At 44.9% G+C, this 18,465-nt stretch overlaps 1 protein-coding gene across 7 annotated transcripts in view; it reads left to right on the forward strand.

Annotated features, from left to right (window-relative positions):
* The window catches only part of gramd4a (GRAM domain containing 4a), a 179,016-nt gene that overhangs the window by 142,484 nt on the left and 18,067 nt on the right, over positions 1-18,465 (forward strand). For 5 of the 7 annotated variants that reach the window (XM_086010287.1, XM_086010288.1, XM_086010284.1 and 2 more), the window contains 4 exons: positions 12,135-12,178; positions 12,288-12,397; positions 17,614-17,768; positions 18,327-18,344. In XM_086010287.1, coding sequence (XP_085866413.1) covers positions 12,135-12,178; positions 12,288-12,397; positions 17,614-17,768; positions 18,327-18,344 — 327 coding nt within the window. The remainder of the gene's footprint in view (positions 1-12,134; positions 12,179-12,287; positions 12,398-17,613; positions 17,769-18,326; positions 18,345-18,465) is intronic. The other 2 variants (XM_086010286.1, XM_086010290.1) reach the window with 1 other exon arrangement.

Raw genomic sequence — 18,465 nt, forward strand, 5'->3', positions numbered from 1 at the left:
TTACCTGTGAGTTTATCTTGCTCATCTTTTAGTGGCCCTATCCTGACTTTAATTTTCCTTTTTGTTATTTGTGTCTATAGCCACTTTATTATTTATTTTTATATTCCTTGATAATTTGATTTTGTAATTTCTCTTTGTCTTCCTAATGAGTTTTTAAAAAATCTTCTCTCCTAAGTTCATCATATTCCCTTTTTTGTCCTCCTCTCTTTTAGTATCTAAGTACTTCTTGTATGTCTTTTTCTCCAGATCAATTTTTTCTTTAGTTCTTTATTCATCCATGGTGCCCCATAATTAGCTTGCTTGTTTTTAGCATTTAGTGGAATGCATTTCTCTTGAACTCCATTGATTACCATTTAAAAAATTTCCCACAGTTCTTCTGTCTTTGTTTTTTTAAGATTTTCTCCCAGTTTACCTTCTTTAGTTCCAGCCTCATTTCCTCATAATTTGCTCTCTTCCAATCTGTTACCTTAGACTTTGTCCTACTTATGTCACACTCGATCCAAATCTTGAACCTTATGGTGTTGTGATCACTACGACTAAGAAACTCTCCTCTGTTCTGGTTCATTACCCATTACAAGATCCAGCAGTGATTCTATTCTTGATGGACTTCTTGCATACTGAGTGTTCACTGTAAAAACCCGATTCCCTTTTCTCCTTTCACTACTTCCGTCAGTTTATTTGGAGATGGTTGAAATCTCCCATGATTATTATTCTATGCCTGCTACTCACCTCATAGATTTGCCTACAAATTTCTTCCTTCAGTTCCTTTGGTGATCTATAGTATATCCTATTAGGGTGATAGATCCCTTCTTATCTTTTAACTTAATCCATATGGATTCTGTATCTATCTTATTGTTAGTTTACATCCTTTTTTTTTCCTACTGCCATTATGTTATCTTTAACTAGTATAACTACTCCACCTCCCCTCCTTCCCTTTCCTTCTTAAATGTGTTCTATCTGGCAATATTTATTTGCAATCCTGTTCCCTATGTAGACATGTTTCAGTCATCCCTACTATATCCGGATCCTCTTTACAAATTATTGCCTCCAGTTCATCCATTTTGTTTGGAATACCACATACATTGCTGTACCAACAGTTTAAATTGTTTTTATTTAATGGCCCATAATTTCCAATAGGAGGCTTCCTGCGTGCGGATGCCTGATGCACTATCAACAACACCAAAGACTACGAGTTGAAGTTATACGAAGTAGGCTTTTATTGACTAAGAACTGGAGCATGCCTCTGCTAGTGGATCCATCCTAAGAGCTCTCGGGGGAAGGGTGGTGAGTCACCTTTATACCTGGGCTTAGGGGTGGAGCCAGGGGCGGAGACATGCCCGGACTTGTACAGAGTTAACAGTGGTTTACCACACAGACATGTACAGGGTTAACAGTGGTTTACCACATTCACCCCCTCGTTTAAAAAAGAGTCCGGTGGGGTGAAGTGTTTCAAAAGTTCGTATACGAAAGTCTCTCCGGGGGTCTTGTCTGCCGTAATGATCTTCGTGGTGCCGGTTGCGGCGGTTCTTTGCCCGCGGCCGCTTCTCGCGTGGGGCGGAGCACTAGCGTGTCGTCCTCTCAGGGTAGGGATGGCACCGGCATGTCGTCAGTTCGTGGTAGGCACCCCGGTGGTGCGTCATGGGTAGTGGTGGTGGGTGGAGGTAGTGGATGGTGATCAATGGTGTTTCGGGTGGTACCTGAGGGTGCGAGGTCTCGAATTGAGACTGTGTCCTCCCGCCCGTCAGGATACGCCACGTAGGCGTACTGTGGGTTGGCGTGGAGGAGATGAACCTTTTCGACCAGGGGGTCCGTCTTATGGCTCCTCACGTGTTTCCTGAGCAGGACGGGTCCCGGAGACGTCAGCCATGGCAGTAGTGATGTCCCCGAGGTGGATTTCCTGGGGAAGACGAACATCTTCTCGTGAGGGGTGGCGTTTGTGGCAGTACAGAGCAGTGATCGTATGGAGTGGAGCGCATCGGGGAGGACATCTTGCCAGCGGGAGATTGGGAGGCCCTTGGATTTTAGGGCGAGCATGGCGGTCTTCCACACCGTTGCGTTCTCCCTCTCTACCTGTCCGTTACCCCGGGGGTTGTAGCTGGTAGTCCTGCTTGTGGCTATGCCCTTCTCGAGCAGGTACTGGCGCAGCTCGTCGCTCATGAACGACGAGCCCCTGTCGCTGTGGATGTAATTGGGGAAGCCAAATATGGCGAACAGGTCGTTGAGGCACCTGATGACTGTGGCGCTGGTCATGTCCGGGCAGGGGATGGCGAAGGGGAAACGGGAGTACTCGTCAATAATATTGAGGAAGTACGTATTGCGGTCAGAGGAGGGAAGGGGCCCCTTGAAATCGACGCTGAGACGTTCGAAGGGGCGGGTGGCTTTAATCAGGTGTGCCCTGTCTGGCCTATAAAAATGCGGTTTGCATTCGGCGCAGACCTGGCAGTTCCTGGTCATGGTCCTGACCTCCTCGATGGAGTAAGGCAGGTTGCGAGCTTTAATAAAATGGAAGAACCTGGTGACCCCCGGGTGGCAGAGATCATTGTGGAGGGTCCGTAGCCTTTTGACTTGTGCGTTGGCACATGTCCCACGGGATAGGGCGTCTGGGGGCTCATTAAGTTTCCCGGGCCGGTATAAGATATCGTAGTTGTAGGTGGATAACTCGATCCTCCACCGCAATATCTTATCATTTTTGATTTTCCCCCTTTGTCTGTTGTTAAACATAAATGCTACTGACCGTTGGTCAGTGAGCAGGGTGAAACGTTTACCGGCCAGGTAATGCCTCCAGTGCCGTACAGCCTCCACTATCGCCTGGGCCTCCTTCTCGACTGAGGAGTGTCGAATTTCGGGGCCCTGGAGGGTCCGTGAAAAGAAGGCCACGGGTCTCCCCACCTGGTTAAGGGTTGCGGCTAGGGCGAAGTCGGATGCATCGCTCTCCACTTGGAAAGGGATGGACTCATCCACTGCGTGCATTGTGGCCTTCGCAATGTCCTCTTTTATGAGGGTGAAGGCCGCACGGGCCTCTGCCATCAGGGGGAAGGAGGTTGACTTGATGAGGGGCCGGGCTTTGTCCGCATAGTTGGGCACCCACTGGGCGTAGTAAGAGAAGAACCCTAGGCATCTCTTCAGGGCTTTTAGGCAGTGGGGGAGGGGTAGTTCCAGGAGGGGGCGCATTCGGTCGGGGCCGATGACTCCGTTTTCCACCACGCAGCCAAGAATAGCGAGCCGCATGGTGCGGAACATACATTTTTCTCTGTTGTATGTCAGATTCAGCCGTTGGGCCGTATGGAGGAATTTTTCTAGGTTGGCATCCTGGTCCTGCCGGCCATGGCCGCAGATGGTGACGTTGTCTAGATAGGGGAAGGTGGCCTGCAGCGCGTTCTGGTCAACCATCCGGCCCATCTCCCTTTGGAAGACCGAGACCCCGTTCGTGACGCCGAAGGGGACTCGGAGGAAGTGGTAGAGGCGACCGTCAGCCTCGAAGGCTGTGTACTGGCAGTCCTCAGGCCTGATGGGGAGCTGGTGGTATGCCGACTTCAGATCAATCGTCGAGAATACCCGGTATTGTGCTATCTGGTTGACCATGTCAGATATGCGGGGTTGTGGGTATGTGTCTAATTGCGTGTATCGATTGATCGTCTGGCTGTAATCAATAACCAGGCGCTGTTTTTCGCCGGTCTTCACTACCACCACTTGGGCTCGCCATGGGCTGGTGCTGCCCTCGATAATCCCTTCCCTCAGGAGTCTTTCTACTTCTGATTTAATAAAGCTCCTATCCCTGGCACTGTACCGCCTGCTTTTAGTAGCAATTAGCTTGCAGTCTTTGGCGAGGTTAGCGAACAACGGGGGGGGGTTTGACCTTCAGGCTGGACAGGCTGCATACTTTGCGCGGCGCCGTGTTTAAATTCTGCCAGCTGCAGACTGTAAGTGGGGGCAGGGGCCCGCCATATGCCATCGTGACGCTCTCCAGATGGCACTGGAAGTCTAATCCTAGCAGTACGGGAGCGCAGAGCTGTGGCAGGACGAGGAATTTAAAATCTCTGTACTCCACGCCGTTCACTGTCAGAGTCGCTACACAGTAGCCGCCGACGTCCGCCGTATGGGACTTTGAGGCCATAAAGACCTGGTGGCGTGTGTGCATAACCGATAGGGAGTAGCGTCGCACCGTGTCTGGGTGGATGAAGCTCTCCGTGCTTCCGCAGTCGAAAAGGCAATTTGTGGCATGGCCATTTACCTTTACATTCATCATGGACCTGACTAGTTGATGGGGCCTAGATTGGTCCAGGGTGATGGAGGCCATCGTCGAGGTCGGTGGGTCGCTGTAGTATTCGCCCTCGCCGGGGGCCTGGTCCCGAAATGGTGTCCAAGATGGCGGCTCCCCCGCGGCTGGTGGTGCCCAAAATGGCGGCCCGCACGGCTCACACGTGGTTGGTGGGGTCCAAAATGGCGGCCTGCACGGTTCACACGTGGCGCTGCTGGAATTGGGGGTCGATTTCGCCCTGCACACTCTCGCGTAGTGGCCTTTCTTGCCACATTTGGAGCAGGTCGCGTCTTTTGCTGGGCATTGCTGTCTGGGGTGCTTGGCCTGGCCGCAGAAGTAGCATTTCTGGCCTCTGGTCATTGCAGCTGTAGTTGGGCTGCTGGCGGCTTGTGGCCTTACCGGGTCCCAAGATGGCTGCTCCTGTGACATCCACGTGGCCATCCGGTCAGGGGGGTAGGCGTCCATGTTCTGGAGGGCCACGTCTAACGAGTTAGCGAGGGCCACCGTCTTCTGCAGGTCGAGCCCCTTCTGTTCCAGCAGCCTCTGCCGAGTATAGTTGGACCTGATGCCGGCTACGTAGGCGTCTCGGATCAGGTCTTCCGTGCATTCCTTGGCCATCACCGCTTTGCAATTACAGGCCCGGCCGAGGACTCTGTGCCAGTAAATATTCGGCGCCCGATTCCCCGGGGCGCTGTTTTCGGGTAGCCAGGAGGTGTCTGGCGTAGACCTCGTTAACAGGCCTCACGTATTGTTCCTTTAGCGTCGCGATGGCGGCCGCGTAAGTTGTGGCGTCTCGGATGATCGAGTAGACTCGGTGGCTCACCCGTGAGTTCAAGACAAGCCGTTTTGCGTCATCTGTAGTGACGGTAGTGCTGGAGGCCTCCAGGAAGGCTTCGAAACAGCTCAGCCAGTGTTCAAAGTTATTGGCTGCATCTGCTGCTTGAGGATCCAGGTCTAAACGTTCCGGCTTCAAGATTTGCTCCATGTCGAAAAATTAGTCAATAAAATTGATGCACTATCAACAACACCAAAGACTACGAGTTGAAGTTATACGAAGTAGGCTTCTATTGACTAAGAACTGGAGCATGCCTCTGCTAGTGGATCCATCCTAAGAGCTCTCGGGGGAAGGGTGGTGAGTCACCCTTATACCTGGGCTTAGGGGTGGAGCCAGGGGCGGAGACATGCCCGGACTTGTACAGAGTTAACAGTGGTTTACCACACAGACATGTACAGGGTTAACAGTGGTTTACCACAATGCCTCCTATCGGAAAAAAATCTACGCTCTTACCTGAGGGCTCCCGAAGTCCGAACACTTCCGTTCCTGGGCCTCGCCACAGTTGAAATGCACAGGGCCCACGTATCCCAGGGGTGCATGCGGTTCGCTAGCGTCCCTAGGATCACGTGGGCCAGGCCAGCCAATAGGAGAAGGGAATCCCACTTCATACTTTTGACAGATATACCTGTCAAAAGTATAAATGGAGATCACCCCAAAAACACACCAAAACATGAAATAATTTTTTTTTATCACGTTTTTAAAATGCGTTAAAATTACATTAAATTAAATATTTTAAACAATTAAATTTTTTGAAAAAATAATTCGTTTTTTACAGGGCTAAAAATAAACGTTATTTTTTAAAGTATTTAAAATTATAAATGCGTGGAATTTTTTTTTTTAAACTTAAAAAAAACTCTTATGCTGGTAAAAGCAGGCCTTACGCCTGCTTTTACCAGGCATAAGATTTTTAAGTGTTTTCAGCGGGCGGAGGTTGTGCAGAAAGCGGAACTCGCCACCCGCAGAGGCCCTTCTCCAGGGCAGGCGTACAATCGGTCAAGGGCATTCTTGACATCGGAAATGCCGGTTTTCAGCGCATGCGCTTCGCATGCCTGAAACCGGCATTTCCGATGTCCCTACGGGTGTGTACACAGCGCGTACCCATGCGTAGGCATCGGAAAATATGGGCCATTATTCCTTTCTCTTTGTTTTTAGTAGTTAATTTATCTTTATATACTCTCTGACTTCATCCGATCCCAGGCCATTCATGTTATCTTTATTTCTTCCTTTAGTTTGTCCTTTACTCTCTTTTCCTGATTCCTTTATCGTTAGATTTCTGTCATTTCTAGCAGTTCCCTCCCTCCATATTATTAATTAAAAGTCTTATTTACTGCCCGAGTTTTCCTTTCCACTAGGACCTTGGTCCCAGCCCGGTTCAAGTGCAGCCCGTCCCAACGGTACAGCTCCTTGCTGTTCCCGTACTGGTGCCGGTGTCCCATGAAATGAAACTCCTCTTTCCCACAGCACTCCTTTAGCCATGTGTTGACTTTCCTAATCTGTTTGTCCCTTTGCCAATTTGCATGTGGCTCAGATAATAACCCCGAGATTATTACCCGTGAGCTCCTGTTTTTCAATTTAGCCCCTAGCTCCTGCTACTCCATTAGCAGGACCTCTTCCGTAATCTTTCTTATGTCATTGGTTCCGACATGAAGCACAACAACTGGATCCTCCCCCACCCTTTCCAGATTCTTTTTCAGCTGTTTCAAGATATCCCTTACCCAGGCACCGCGGTGGTAGGCAACACACCCTTCAGGAATAAAAATAGAAAATGCTGGAAATACTCAGCAGGTCAGGCATTTTGTGTGGAGAGAGAAACAGAGTTAACGTTGCAGGTCGATGAACGGTCACTGGTCTGAAGAGACCCTTCGGGACTCTTGATCCTGACTGCAAAGAATAATATCTATCCCCCTAATTATAGAATTCGTTATAACTACAGCCTTTCTACTCTGTATCTCCTCCCCTTGGACAGCCGCCTGCTCAGTATTCTGGCTGTCCTTCCAACAATCTTTCTCCATATCCTCACAGGTATTTAGTACTTTGCACCTGTTGGACAGGAGCACTGTCTGCTGGGCCTCCTTCACTATCTCTCCTATGTTCCCCATACCCGGCTGACTGACAGTCACACTCTCCCCTTCCTGCACCTGTGCTTTCCTCGGGTGTGACTGTAATCTGGAGTCAATTATCCAGTAACATAGAAGATAGGAGCAGGAGTAGGCCATTCGGCCCCTCGAGCCTGCTCCGCCATTCAATGCGATCATGGCTGATCATCCAAATTCAGTACCCGGTCCCTGCTTTCTCCCCATACCCCTTGATCCCTTTAGCCTTAAGAAATATATCCAACTCCTTCTTGAATATATTTAATGTATTGGCCTCTACTGCCTTCTGTGGTAGAGAATTCCACAGGTTCACCACTCTCTGGGTGAAGAAATTCCTCCTCATTTCTGTCCTATATGGCCTACCCCTTATCCTTAGACTGTGACCCCTGGTGCTGGACTCCCCGACCACCGGGAACATCCTTCCTGCATCTAGTCTGTCCAGTCCTGTCAGAATTTTATAAGTTTCAATGAGATCCCCTCTCATTCTTCTAAACTCCAGTGAGTACAAGCCCAATCGACCCAATCTCTCCTCGTACGTCATTCCTGCCATCCCAGGTATCAGCCTGGTGAATCTTCGCTGAACTCCTTCCATGGCAAGAACATCCTTCCTCAGATAAGGCGACCAAAACTGCACACAATACTCAAGATGTGGTCTCACCAAGGCCCTGTACAACTGCAGCAAGACATCCTTGTTCCTGTACTCAAAGCCTCTCGCTACGAAGGCCAACATGCCATTTGCCTTCTTAACCGCCTGCTGCACCTGCATGCTTACCTTCAGCGACTGGTGCACAAGGACACCCAGGTCTCGTTGCACTTCCCCTTCTCCCAATCTATTGCCATTTAGATAATCTGCCTTCCTGTTTTTGCCACCAAAGTGGTAACCTCACATTTATCCACGTTATATTGCATTTGCCATGCTTTTGCCCAATCACCCAACCTGTCCAAATCATCCTGGAGTTTCTCGGCATCCTCCTCACAGCACACACGCCCACCCAGCTTTGTGTCGTCTGCAAATTTGGAGATATTACAAATGCGGAGATATTACATCTAGTTCCCTTGTCTAGATCATTAATATATATTGTGAATAGCTGGGGTCCAAGGACCGATCCCTGCGGTACCCCACTAGTCACTGCCTGCCACTCGAAAAAAGACCCGTTTATTCCAACTCTTTGCTTTCTGTCTGCCAACCAGTTCTCTATCCAAGTCAATACCTTGCCCCCAATCCCATGTGCCTTAACTTTACACGCTAATCTCTTATGCGGGACCTTATCGAAAGCCTTCTGAAAGTCCAAATACACCACATCCACTGGTTCTCCCTTATCTATTTTACCAGTTACATCCTCAAAAAATTCCAGTAGATTTGTCAAGCACGATTTACCTTTTGTAAATCCATGTTGACTTTGTCCGATCCTGTCATTGTTTTCCAAGTGCTCTGCTATTACATCTTTTATAATGGACTCTAGCATTTTCTCCACTACCGATGTCAGGCTTACCGGTCTGTAATTCCCCGTTTTCTGTCTACCACCTTTTTTGAATAGTGGGGTAACATTAGCTACCCTCCAATCCATGGGTACTGTTCCAGGTTCCATCGAATGTTGGAAGATGATCAGCAATGCATCTACTATTTCCAGGGCCACTTCCTTAAGTACCCTAGGATGTAGATTATCAGGCCCTGGAGATTTATCAGCCTTCAATTTCTCTAACACCATTTCCCTACAAATACTGATTTCTTTCAGTTCCTCCCTTTCATCAGACCCTATGTTCCCCGACATCTCTGGGAGGTTATTTGTGTCCTCCTTTGTGAAGACGGAACCAAAATATGTATTTAATTGGTATGCCATTTCTTTGTTCCCCATTATACATTCCCCTGATTCTGACTGCAAGGGACCTACGCTTGACTTCACCAATCTTTTTCTCTTCACCTATCTATAAAAGCTTTTACAGTCAGTTTTTATGTTCCCTGCAAGCTTACACTCATTCTATTTTCCCTTTCTTAATTAATCCCATTGTCCTCCTTTGTTGAATCCTAAACTGCTCCCAGTCCTCGGGTTTACTGCTTTTTCTGGCCAATTTATATGTCCTCTCCTTGGATCTTATGCTATCCCTAATTTCCCTTGTTAGCCACGGTTGAGTCACCTTTTTTGTTTTATTTTATGCCAAACTGGGATGAACAAATTCTGTAGTTCATCCATGCGGTCTTTGAATGTTTGCCATTGCCTATCCACCGTCAACCCTTTGAGTGACATTCCCCAATCAATGCTACCTAACTCTCGCCTCAGACCATCATAGTTTCCTTTATTTAAATTTAGGACCCTAGTCTCTGAGTCGACTACTTCACTCTCCATCTTAATGAAGAATTCGATCATATTATGATCGCTCCGACCCAAGGGGCCTCGTACAACAAGATTGCTAATTAATCCTTTCTCATTACATAATACCCAGTCTAAGATGGCCTGATCTCTGGTTGGTTCCTCGACATATTGGTCCAGGAAACCATCCCTTAAACACTCCAGGAATTCCTCTTCCACAGTATTGTTACTAATTTGGTTAGCCCAATCTATATGTAGATTAAAGTCACCCATGATGACTGCTATCCCCTTACTGCACGCTTCTCTAATTTTGCTTTTAATGCCATCCCCAACCTCCGCATTATTGTTTGGAGGTCTATATACCACTCCCACTAACGTTTTCTGCCCCTTGGTATTTCTCGGTTCTACCCATACAGATTCCACATCATCAGAGCTAATATCCTTCCTTACAATTGTGTTAATCCCTTCTTTAACCAGCAATGCTACCCCACCTCCCTTTCCTTTTTGCCTATTTTTCCTGAATATTGAATACCCCTGGATGTTGATTTCCCAGCTTTGGCCACCCTGGAGCCATGTTTCCGTAATCCCAATCACATCATATTCGTTTACCTCTATTTGCGCAGCTAATTCATCCACCTTGTTCCGAATGCTCCTCGCATTAAGGCACAAAGCCTTCAGGCTTGTTTTTTTAACGCTCTTAGACCTATTAGAATTATTATTTACTGTGGCCATGTTTGATTTAAACCGTTGATTTCTCTGACTGCCACTTTTGTTTTTCTCCTTCCTATCTTTTGCTTTTATCCTTGCTTCCCTTTCCTCTGTTCCCCTGCTCAGGTTCCCGTTCCCCTGCTCAGGTTCCCAACCCCCTGCCATTTTAGTTTAAACCCTCCCCCAGAGCACGAGCAAACACTCCCCCTAGGACATCGGTCCCGGCCCTGCCCAGGTGCAAACCGTCCGGTTTGAACTGGTCCCACCTCCCCAGAACCGGTTCCAATGTCCCAGGAATTTGAATCCCTCCCCCTTGCACCATTGCTCTAGCCACGTATTCATCTGAAATATCCTTCTATTTCTACTCTGACTAGCAAGTGGCACTGGTAGCAATCCTGAGATTACTACCTTTGAGGTCCTATTTGTTAATTTACCTCCTAACTCCCTATATTCAGCTTTTCCTCCTCTCCCTTATGTGTTGGAGTGTCTCTAGCTCGGACTCCAGCTCAATGGCTCTGAGCCGGAGTGTCTTGAGGAAGAGACTTTTCTTGCAGATGTGGCAGTCTGGGACATTCTCCTATTCCACAAACTCCCACATACTGAAATCCATTCATACTTTAAAATGAGATGGAACCTTATTGAGATGAATTCTTATTCACCAGCGATGATCATAAATTGAAAGCTAGTTTTGATTTTCTAATTTTGCTGAAAAAGAATGTTAAAAGTAGTGTACCGTTTTGTAAAGTAGAAAATGACTGAAGTGCACTGAACATGTCTAGTGGCACGTAAATGATACATGAACTTCTAAAAATCAAATCCATTGTGTTAAAGGTAAAGTGGTTTGCAAGATACTGCTAGCTTTGTAAATCAAGGAATGTTCAACAACTTGATCAGTGACCCAGCATCATTGAATCTTTGTCTAAAGTTGAAATGAAAAATCATTAATCACATTCCAGAAAGTAACACTACAGCATATGTACAATGTACAGCTCAAGTGCAATTATACCCCAATTATCAAAATATTAGACTTTGAATTGCATTCTCTGAGCAGGCAGTGCCAGAAATGAAACTACTCAAACATCCCAGTACAGCATATTATAGTGCTAAAATTAAATCCACAAGTGCTGGAGATGTGAGATTTTTAAAAAAAATACACAGAAAATGTGCACTGTGCACCCACTCAATCAACGTCTGAAAGTAAAAACTTAACATTTCCATTGTGACCTTTTGTTTACAGTTGTGAAGATCCTATTCATGTGGTTTGAGGGAAATGTCACAGGATGAGACAAGGGGTAGAATTTAAAAAGACTCACTTTGTTACTTAGGACAAACATATTGAGATGTTTCAATAAGTAATTCCAAAGCATTTTTTAAGCAGAGTTCACGTACAGAGAAGAATGAATACTTCACTGTTCAGGCTAGACCCAGTAAGGCCTTGCTTGCTCTTTCCCAAATTTGGCGATCTTCAGACAAAATGTGAAGAAAAGAAGTCCTTTGTTGAATGTTGTTTGTTTTAGAACTTTGAAAAATGTAATATTTGTTGCAAAAGGTGGGTAAATTTAAGTAAATATTTGTTCATTTTGGACTTTAAGTGGATAAACCGATTCATGAATCGGAGGAAAAATAAATTGCCATTCTGCAAAGTTGAATGTCGAGCCTTTTAACTATTAGATTTCATATTGCTTTATCTTGCAATTATTTTAGAAATCTAGAGTTTCCATTGTCCTTTGGAATTGAATGTAATAAAATTAAATATTATTTTACTGAGTAATATTTTTCTGTTGGCTGTACAAAAATTAGTTTTGCACTTTCCAGGCCTATGTATGCATATACTGTCATAAAGGTAAAATGTTGTCCCCATGCATAGTAGTTGGATTATTTTTCATTAACCTATTTTAAGTGGATTCAACTTTTAAAAAATTACATTACAGAATCTTTTTGGCAAGATGGCGGATGTACTAGAAAAAATTAAAAAGTAAGTTTTTCAATTGCTCTAAAGTTCCATACTAAATTTGTTACCTGAAAAGAACAACTTAATGAGAATCTGTACCACATATTGTGATCTCTGGTTTTTATTTTTACAGCTTATTTATGTGGGTGCATCCAGAAATAACACAGAAGTTGTATATGGGCTTATGGGTCCTCTTTATTGCATCTTGCTTCTTTCCGTACAGAATTCTGGGCCTCTTTATAGGTAAATAAATGCCATACAATTATCTTTTTCTACAGCTTTTGATTAATTTCAACTGTAAAGCCTAACAGCTGGGTACCTTGAATGCAATTGATATCTTTCGTGTCCTCTGGGTGAAAGATTACTTAAAAATGGCTACTCCAAAGTTAAATGGTTCCTTGCTCTTATAAATGTTCTGGCAACAGTATATAGGAGCATGTAAGTCTGTAAATACTGATGCATGACCGCAGTAATGTAAAAGTGCCAAATTAGATCTGACCACTAATAGTACATCTTGCTGGCTATGCATAAGAGTGAGTAAATGGGAGAACAGAATAGTGTTTGGCTGTGGTGCTCAAGGTTGAATTACTTTCCAACACTCACTGTCAAGGCTCACTCATGAATAATAGTTACTTGGCCAAGATGCCAGAAGGCAGCTGCTACTTGTGGAACTCTAGCCCATTAATGAGTCATTGTGTTCAAGAGAAAACGGAACCAAATTAGCAAGGGGTGAGGGGAACCTTCCATTTAAGAAGCTCCTTCCTTTAGATGTCAAATAAAAATTATTTCCAAAGATTGGAGCGTAAAGGAAAGTCAAAATGTTGGTTTTTTTTCTGTTGCCAATGGAAAGAAGAGCTCTCTGCTGTTTTTTCCACAGAGATTAGATTTACTTTTCCCTTCAAGTTATTGGTTGCTAAATTGTTGGTTCCCAACTTCCCTTTCTGCCCCCCATGTCAGCTGATATTGTTAACGGTTCCCTCTCCTCAGGTACTGTCCCCCTCCCCTTCAAATCTTCCGTCATCACCACCCTCCTCAAAAAAACAAAAAAAAAACACCTTTGACCCTTCTGTCCTTGTGAACTACCGCCCCATTTCCAACCTCCCTTTCCTCTCCAAGGTCCTTGAACGTGTTGCCTCCTCCCAAATCCGTGCCTATCTTTCCTGCAACTCCATGTTTGAACCCCTCCAATCAGGTTACCGATCCTGCCACAGCACTGAGACGGCCCTTATCAAATTGACAAATGACATCCTATATGGCTGTGACCGTGGTAAGCTAGCCCTCCTCATCCTTCTCGAACTGTCTGAGAATGTAACTGGTAAAATAGATAAGGGAGAACCAGTGGATGTGGTGTATTTGGACTTTCAGAAGGCTTTCGATAAGGTCCCGCATAAGAGATTAGCGTGTAAAATTAAGGCACATGGGATTGGGGGCAATGTATTGACTTGGATAGAGAACTGGTTGGCAGACAGAAAGCAAAGAGTTGGAATAAACGGGTCTTTTTCCGAGTGGCAGGCAGTGACTAATGGGGATCGGTCCTTGGACCGCAGCTATTCACAATATATATTAATGATCTAGACAAGGGAACTAGATGTAATATCTCCAAATTTGCAGACGACACAAAGCTGGGTGGGCGTGTGTGCTGTGAGGAGGATGCCGAGAAACTCCAGGATGATTTGGACAGGTTGGGTGATTGGGCAGATGCATGGCAGATGCAATATAACGTGGATAAATGTGAGGTTATCCACTTTGGTAGCAAAAACAGGAAGGCAGATTATTATCTGAATGGCAATAGATTGGGAGAAGGGGAAGTGCAACGAGACCTGGGTGTCCTTGTACACCAGTCGCTGAAGGTAAGCATGCAGGTGCAGCAGGCAGTTAAGGCAAATGGTATGTTGGCCTTCGTAGCGAGAGGGTTTGAATACAGGAACAAGGACGTCTTGCTGCAGTTGTACAGGGCCTTGGTGAGACCACATCTTGAGTATTGTGTGCAGTTTTGGTCGCCTTATCTGAGGAAGGATGTTCTTGCCATGGAAGGAGTTCAGCGAAGATTCATCAGGCTGATACCTGGGATGGCAGGAATGACATATGAGGAGAGATTGGGTCAGTTGGGCTTATACTCACTGGAGTTTAGAAGAATGAGAGGGGATCTCATTGAAACTTATAAAATTCTGACAGGAGTAGACAGACTAGATGCAGGAAGGATGTTCCTGATGGTCGGGGAGTCCAGAACCAGGGGTCACAGTCTAAGGATAAGGGGTAAGCCATTTAGGACAGAAATGAGGAGGAATTTCTTCACCCAGAGAGTGGTGAACCTGTGGAATTCTCTACCACAGAAGGCAGTAGAGGCCAATTCATTAAATATATTCAAGAAGGAGTTGGATATATTTCTTAAGGCTAAAGGGATCAAGGGGTATGGGGAGAAAGCAGGGACTGGGTACTGAATTTGGATGATCAGCCATGATCGCATTGAATGGCGGAGCAGGCTTGAGGGGCCGAATGGCCTACTCCTGCTCCTATCTTCTATGTTTCTATGTCTGTAGCCTTTTAACAAGGTTGACTACACCATCCTCCTCCGACGCCTCTCCTCCATCGTCCAGCTGGGTGGGACTGCCCTCACCTGGCTCCATTCTTATCTATCCAGTCGTGTAGCCAGAGAATCACCTGCAATGGCTTCTCTTCCCACTCCCACACCGTTGCATCTGGAGTCCCCCAAGGATCTATCCTTGGCCCCCTTCTATTTCTCATCTACATGCTGCCCCTTGACGACCTTATCCAAAAACATGTCGGGTTCCACATATAGGCTGATGACACCCAGCTCTATCTCACCACCACCTCTTCCACTGTCTGATTTGTCATACTGCTTGTCTGATATCCAGTCCTGGATAAGCAAAAATTCCTCCAACTTAATATTGGGAAGACTGAAGTCATTGCCTTCAGTCCCTGCCACAAACTCCGTTTTCTAGCCACCAACTCAATCCCTCTCCCTGGTCACTGTCTCAGGCTGAATCAGACCATTTGCAACCTTGGTGTCCTATTTGACCCTGAGACGAGCTTCCGACCACATCCGCTCCAGCACCAAGACCGCCTACTTCCACCTCCGTAACATCGCCTGTCTCCGCCCCGCCTCAGCTAATCTGCTGAAAACCTCATCCATGCCTTTGTTACCTCTAGACTTGACTATTCCAATGCTGTTCTGGCTGGCCTCCCAGCTTTGACCCTCTATAAACTTGAAGTCGTCCAAAACTCTGCTGCCTTTATCCTAACTTGTACAAAGTCTCGTTCATCCATCACCGATGTGCTCGCTGACTTAGAGGCATTGCGCAGTCTGGCAATGCCTCTATTTTAAAATTCTCATCCTTGTTTTCAAATCCCTCCATGGCCTCACAAATTCCCTATCTCTGTAACCTCCTCCAGCCCTTTAACTCTCCAAGATCTCTGTTCCTCCAATTCTGACCTCGTGCGCATCCCTGATTTTAATCGCTCTACCATTGGCATCCACGGCTTCAGCTACCTGGGCCCTCCCTCCCTACCTAGGCCTCTCCACCTCGCTATCTTTCTCTCCTTTAAGGCGCTCCATATAACCTACCTCTTTGACACCAAACCACATAAGGAGATATTAGGATAGATGACCAAATTATGTTTGATAACGTTTCTATGAAGCACCTTGGGACAATTTACTTTGTTAAAGGCGCTATATAAATGCAAGTTGTTGTGGTTGTGCAGCAGCATTTTTGACTGAATAAGTCCTTCAGTATCCTCAGTACATATATGTGATTATTCCCCATCCTCCAGTTACCAAAAATCCTCCTCAAACTATTTTTTTCCTTGCGCAACAATTTATTTTCCCAATGCAGTGTCTGAAAGGGAATGAAGGGCAGAAAGGAAGCAATCAGGAGTCTATTCCCTTAAAAGTGTACCAGCACATGTATATGGTGTTTGTTCGCAATACCAGGGAGCCAGCACTAAGGGCCTCTTGGTCTTGTGCTACCTTTTGACCCAGCCTATAACCACAACTTGTCTAAAGTTGAGAGATTGGTTCCATCTGGGTGACCAGAGGTTTCCAGTCATCGTTTGGCAGTTGGGTGTTTCACTGCTGTTAATGCCGTTTTCAACTTCAAGCAAACAAAGCAATTGTTTTGATTCAGATCAACCTCATTGATTAGTTTCATCTGAGAATGCCTTCTGGCTCAACATATGTTTGATGGGACCAGAACTTATCCCATAAAAGTAGGATGTTATTTAGTACACTTTTATGTCTCTTTCCTGCCACCAAAAACTTAAAATACAATCAGTATAAAGTAGATAAATGCTTACTCAGCCAAAGGTGATAATAGTACAGAAGGTCTATCCCATCCTAGAATGCCCATGGAAATATGTGGAGTCACCTGAGGTTAGTATGTTGCTGAAGAGCAGGCTAATGTCCCCTTCCACTCTGATGATGAGGGTGAGGAAGAGAGAATGATGAAGACAAGAACCGTAGATGCCAAGTTTCCTTTTCAGGCCATGGAATGCTGGTTAAGGAGTATTTAGGTGAAACTAATTTAGATGTGTTGTATACCAAGATATCTTGCCCACTTGGGTGTTGGCCCCAGGCTTACCCTGGGAAATGAGAGGATCATTTAATGGACCTTGTAGAAATTGCTGTTGAGTGTCATTTTTGAAAGGTTTAATCTGTCCCCTTGCATACAGTTGACAGCAAAGATTGTTTTTTGTTTTTTATATAGAGTACTTGAGCTGGCAGTGGTGCGATCCACATCAGGTCCACTCTACTTTGTGTCTCAATTTCTGATCAAACAACTACCTGAAACATGATGGGCTTTCAAAGATACAGCAAATGCTTTTGTGTAGAAAAAAGCTTCAGTCCCTCTGGAAAGGGAGCCCAATCAACTAGAGACAGGATGAGAAACTGCATTTTTGAGGTCACTAGGATGCATACAGTGGGTCAAATTTATGCATAAGTAGTCAGCTCTGTTAGTATAAGTATATTTGTGATATTCCTCTGGTGGATGACTTGCAATATCCTACTGTATATGGATGTTGAACTTAATCTAAGAATAGAGAAGACACACCAGAGATAATCTATCATTCTTATAGCTCACTTTCACTTCCTTATGATAAAATATAATTGAATTTTTCTCTGAGCCTTCACTTGTCCGGTAATTAGTAAACATGTCAAAATAATCCACTGGACAGGAAGTGGCTTTATTTGAGAATTGTTGAATAATTTGACGACAGTGAACCCAAGTTGTTTGCAGTAATTTGGATCGAATAAAAATGTTTCATATAACCAACTGTGTATAAGCAGGCTGAAGGTGTATTGCTGTAAAGGCTATGAGGGAAATTTCTGACTAAGTGTGCTTTACTATAATTCATAGTTTGCTATCCTATTGTACAAGATTATATCCTTTGGAAGAGATCTTAATTATCTTAAACCAGTGGGTTGCATCATTCTGTTTCAGGACTTTATGCAGGAGTAAAGTTTTTTCTCATTGACTTCATCTTCAAACGATGTCCAAGGCTTCGAGAAAAATATGATACTCCTTACATTGTGTGGAAAAATTTGCCCACAGACCCTCAACTGAAAGAAAGATCGAATGCTGTACTGACGAGACGGGTAGGTACTTGTGGTTAAATGATCTGCTGTTTGATTTTTTAACAAAAACTAACCTAAGGTCCTGGCTAGTGGCTAGAACATGGACATTTAACGATATATTTTAATTTTTTTTTACATTTTACTGTACTGATCACATTTACAGTTTGAACAATATCTGGTAACAAAGTGATTAACACTACAAACGTACAGTGTGGTTACAAATATTGTTAAACCCTCATTGCAATCTCTGCAGAGCCAACTACACCAAAAGTACTTTCTAAATTTTATTTGGTATCTGTTGTTAAAAGCCAAGATGTACAATACAAGAAAAATCTAATAATTTTTCCTTGATTGAAAGGAGTAATTTGTTGTTGTTCCAGCCATTGATCAGTGCTCTTAACGAGTTTCAAATTTAGTTTCTTTGTGTATGTGTGTGTGTGTGTGTGTGTGTGTGAGCGTGTGAAAGTGTTGGGCTAGATATAATTTAGAAACTTAATTGTTTAAATTTAACACCTTGTAGAGTAGCCATGACATTTGTTGTCTCTGTTACATATGTTTTGTTGTTTCTTTTCCTGCTAGCTGTCAGGGTTTGAAAAGGTAGGGTTTAAGTCTCTAAAAAAATTTAAGTATATTGTGTACTTTTCAAATTGTCTGTAATTATAAATTAGATATTATTGGGTGAAGTGTGATCTAGTTGAAAATTGTTGTCATGTATTGT

This window comes from Somniosus microcephalus, chromosome 17, assembly GCF_052327205.1.
Source record: "Somniosus microcephalus isolate GS21.2 chromosome 17, FLI_Smic_1.0, whole genome shotgun sequence".
NCBI lineage: Eukaryota > Metazoa > Chordata > Chondrichthyes > Squaliformes > Somniosidae > Somniosus > Somniosus microcephalus.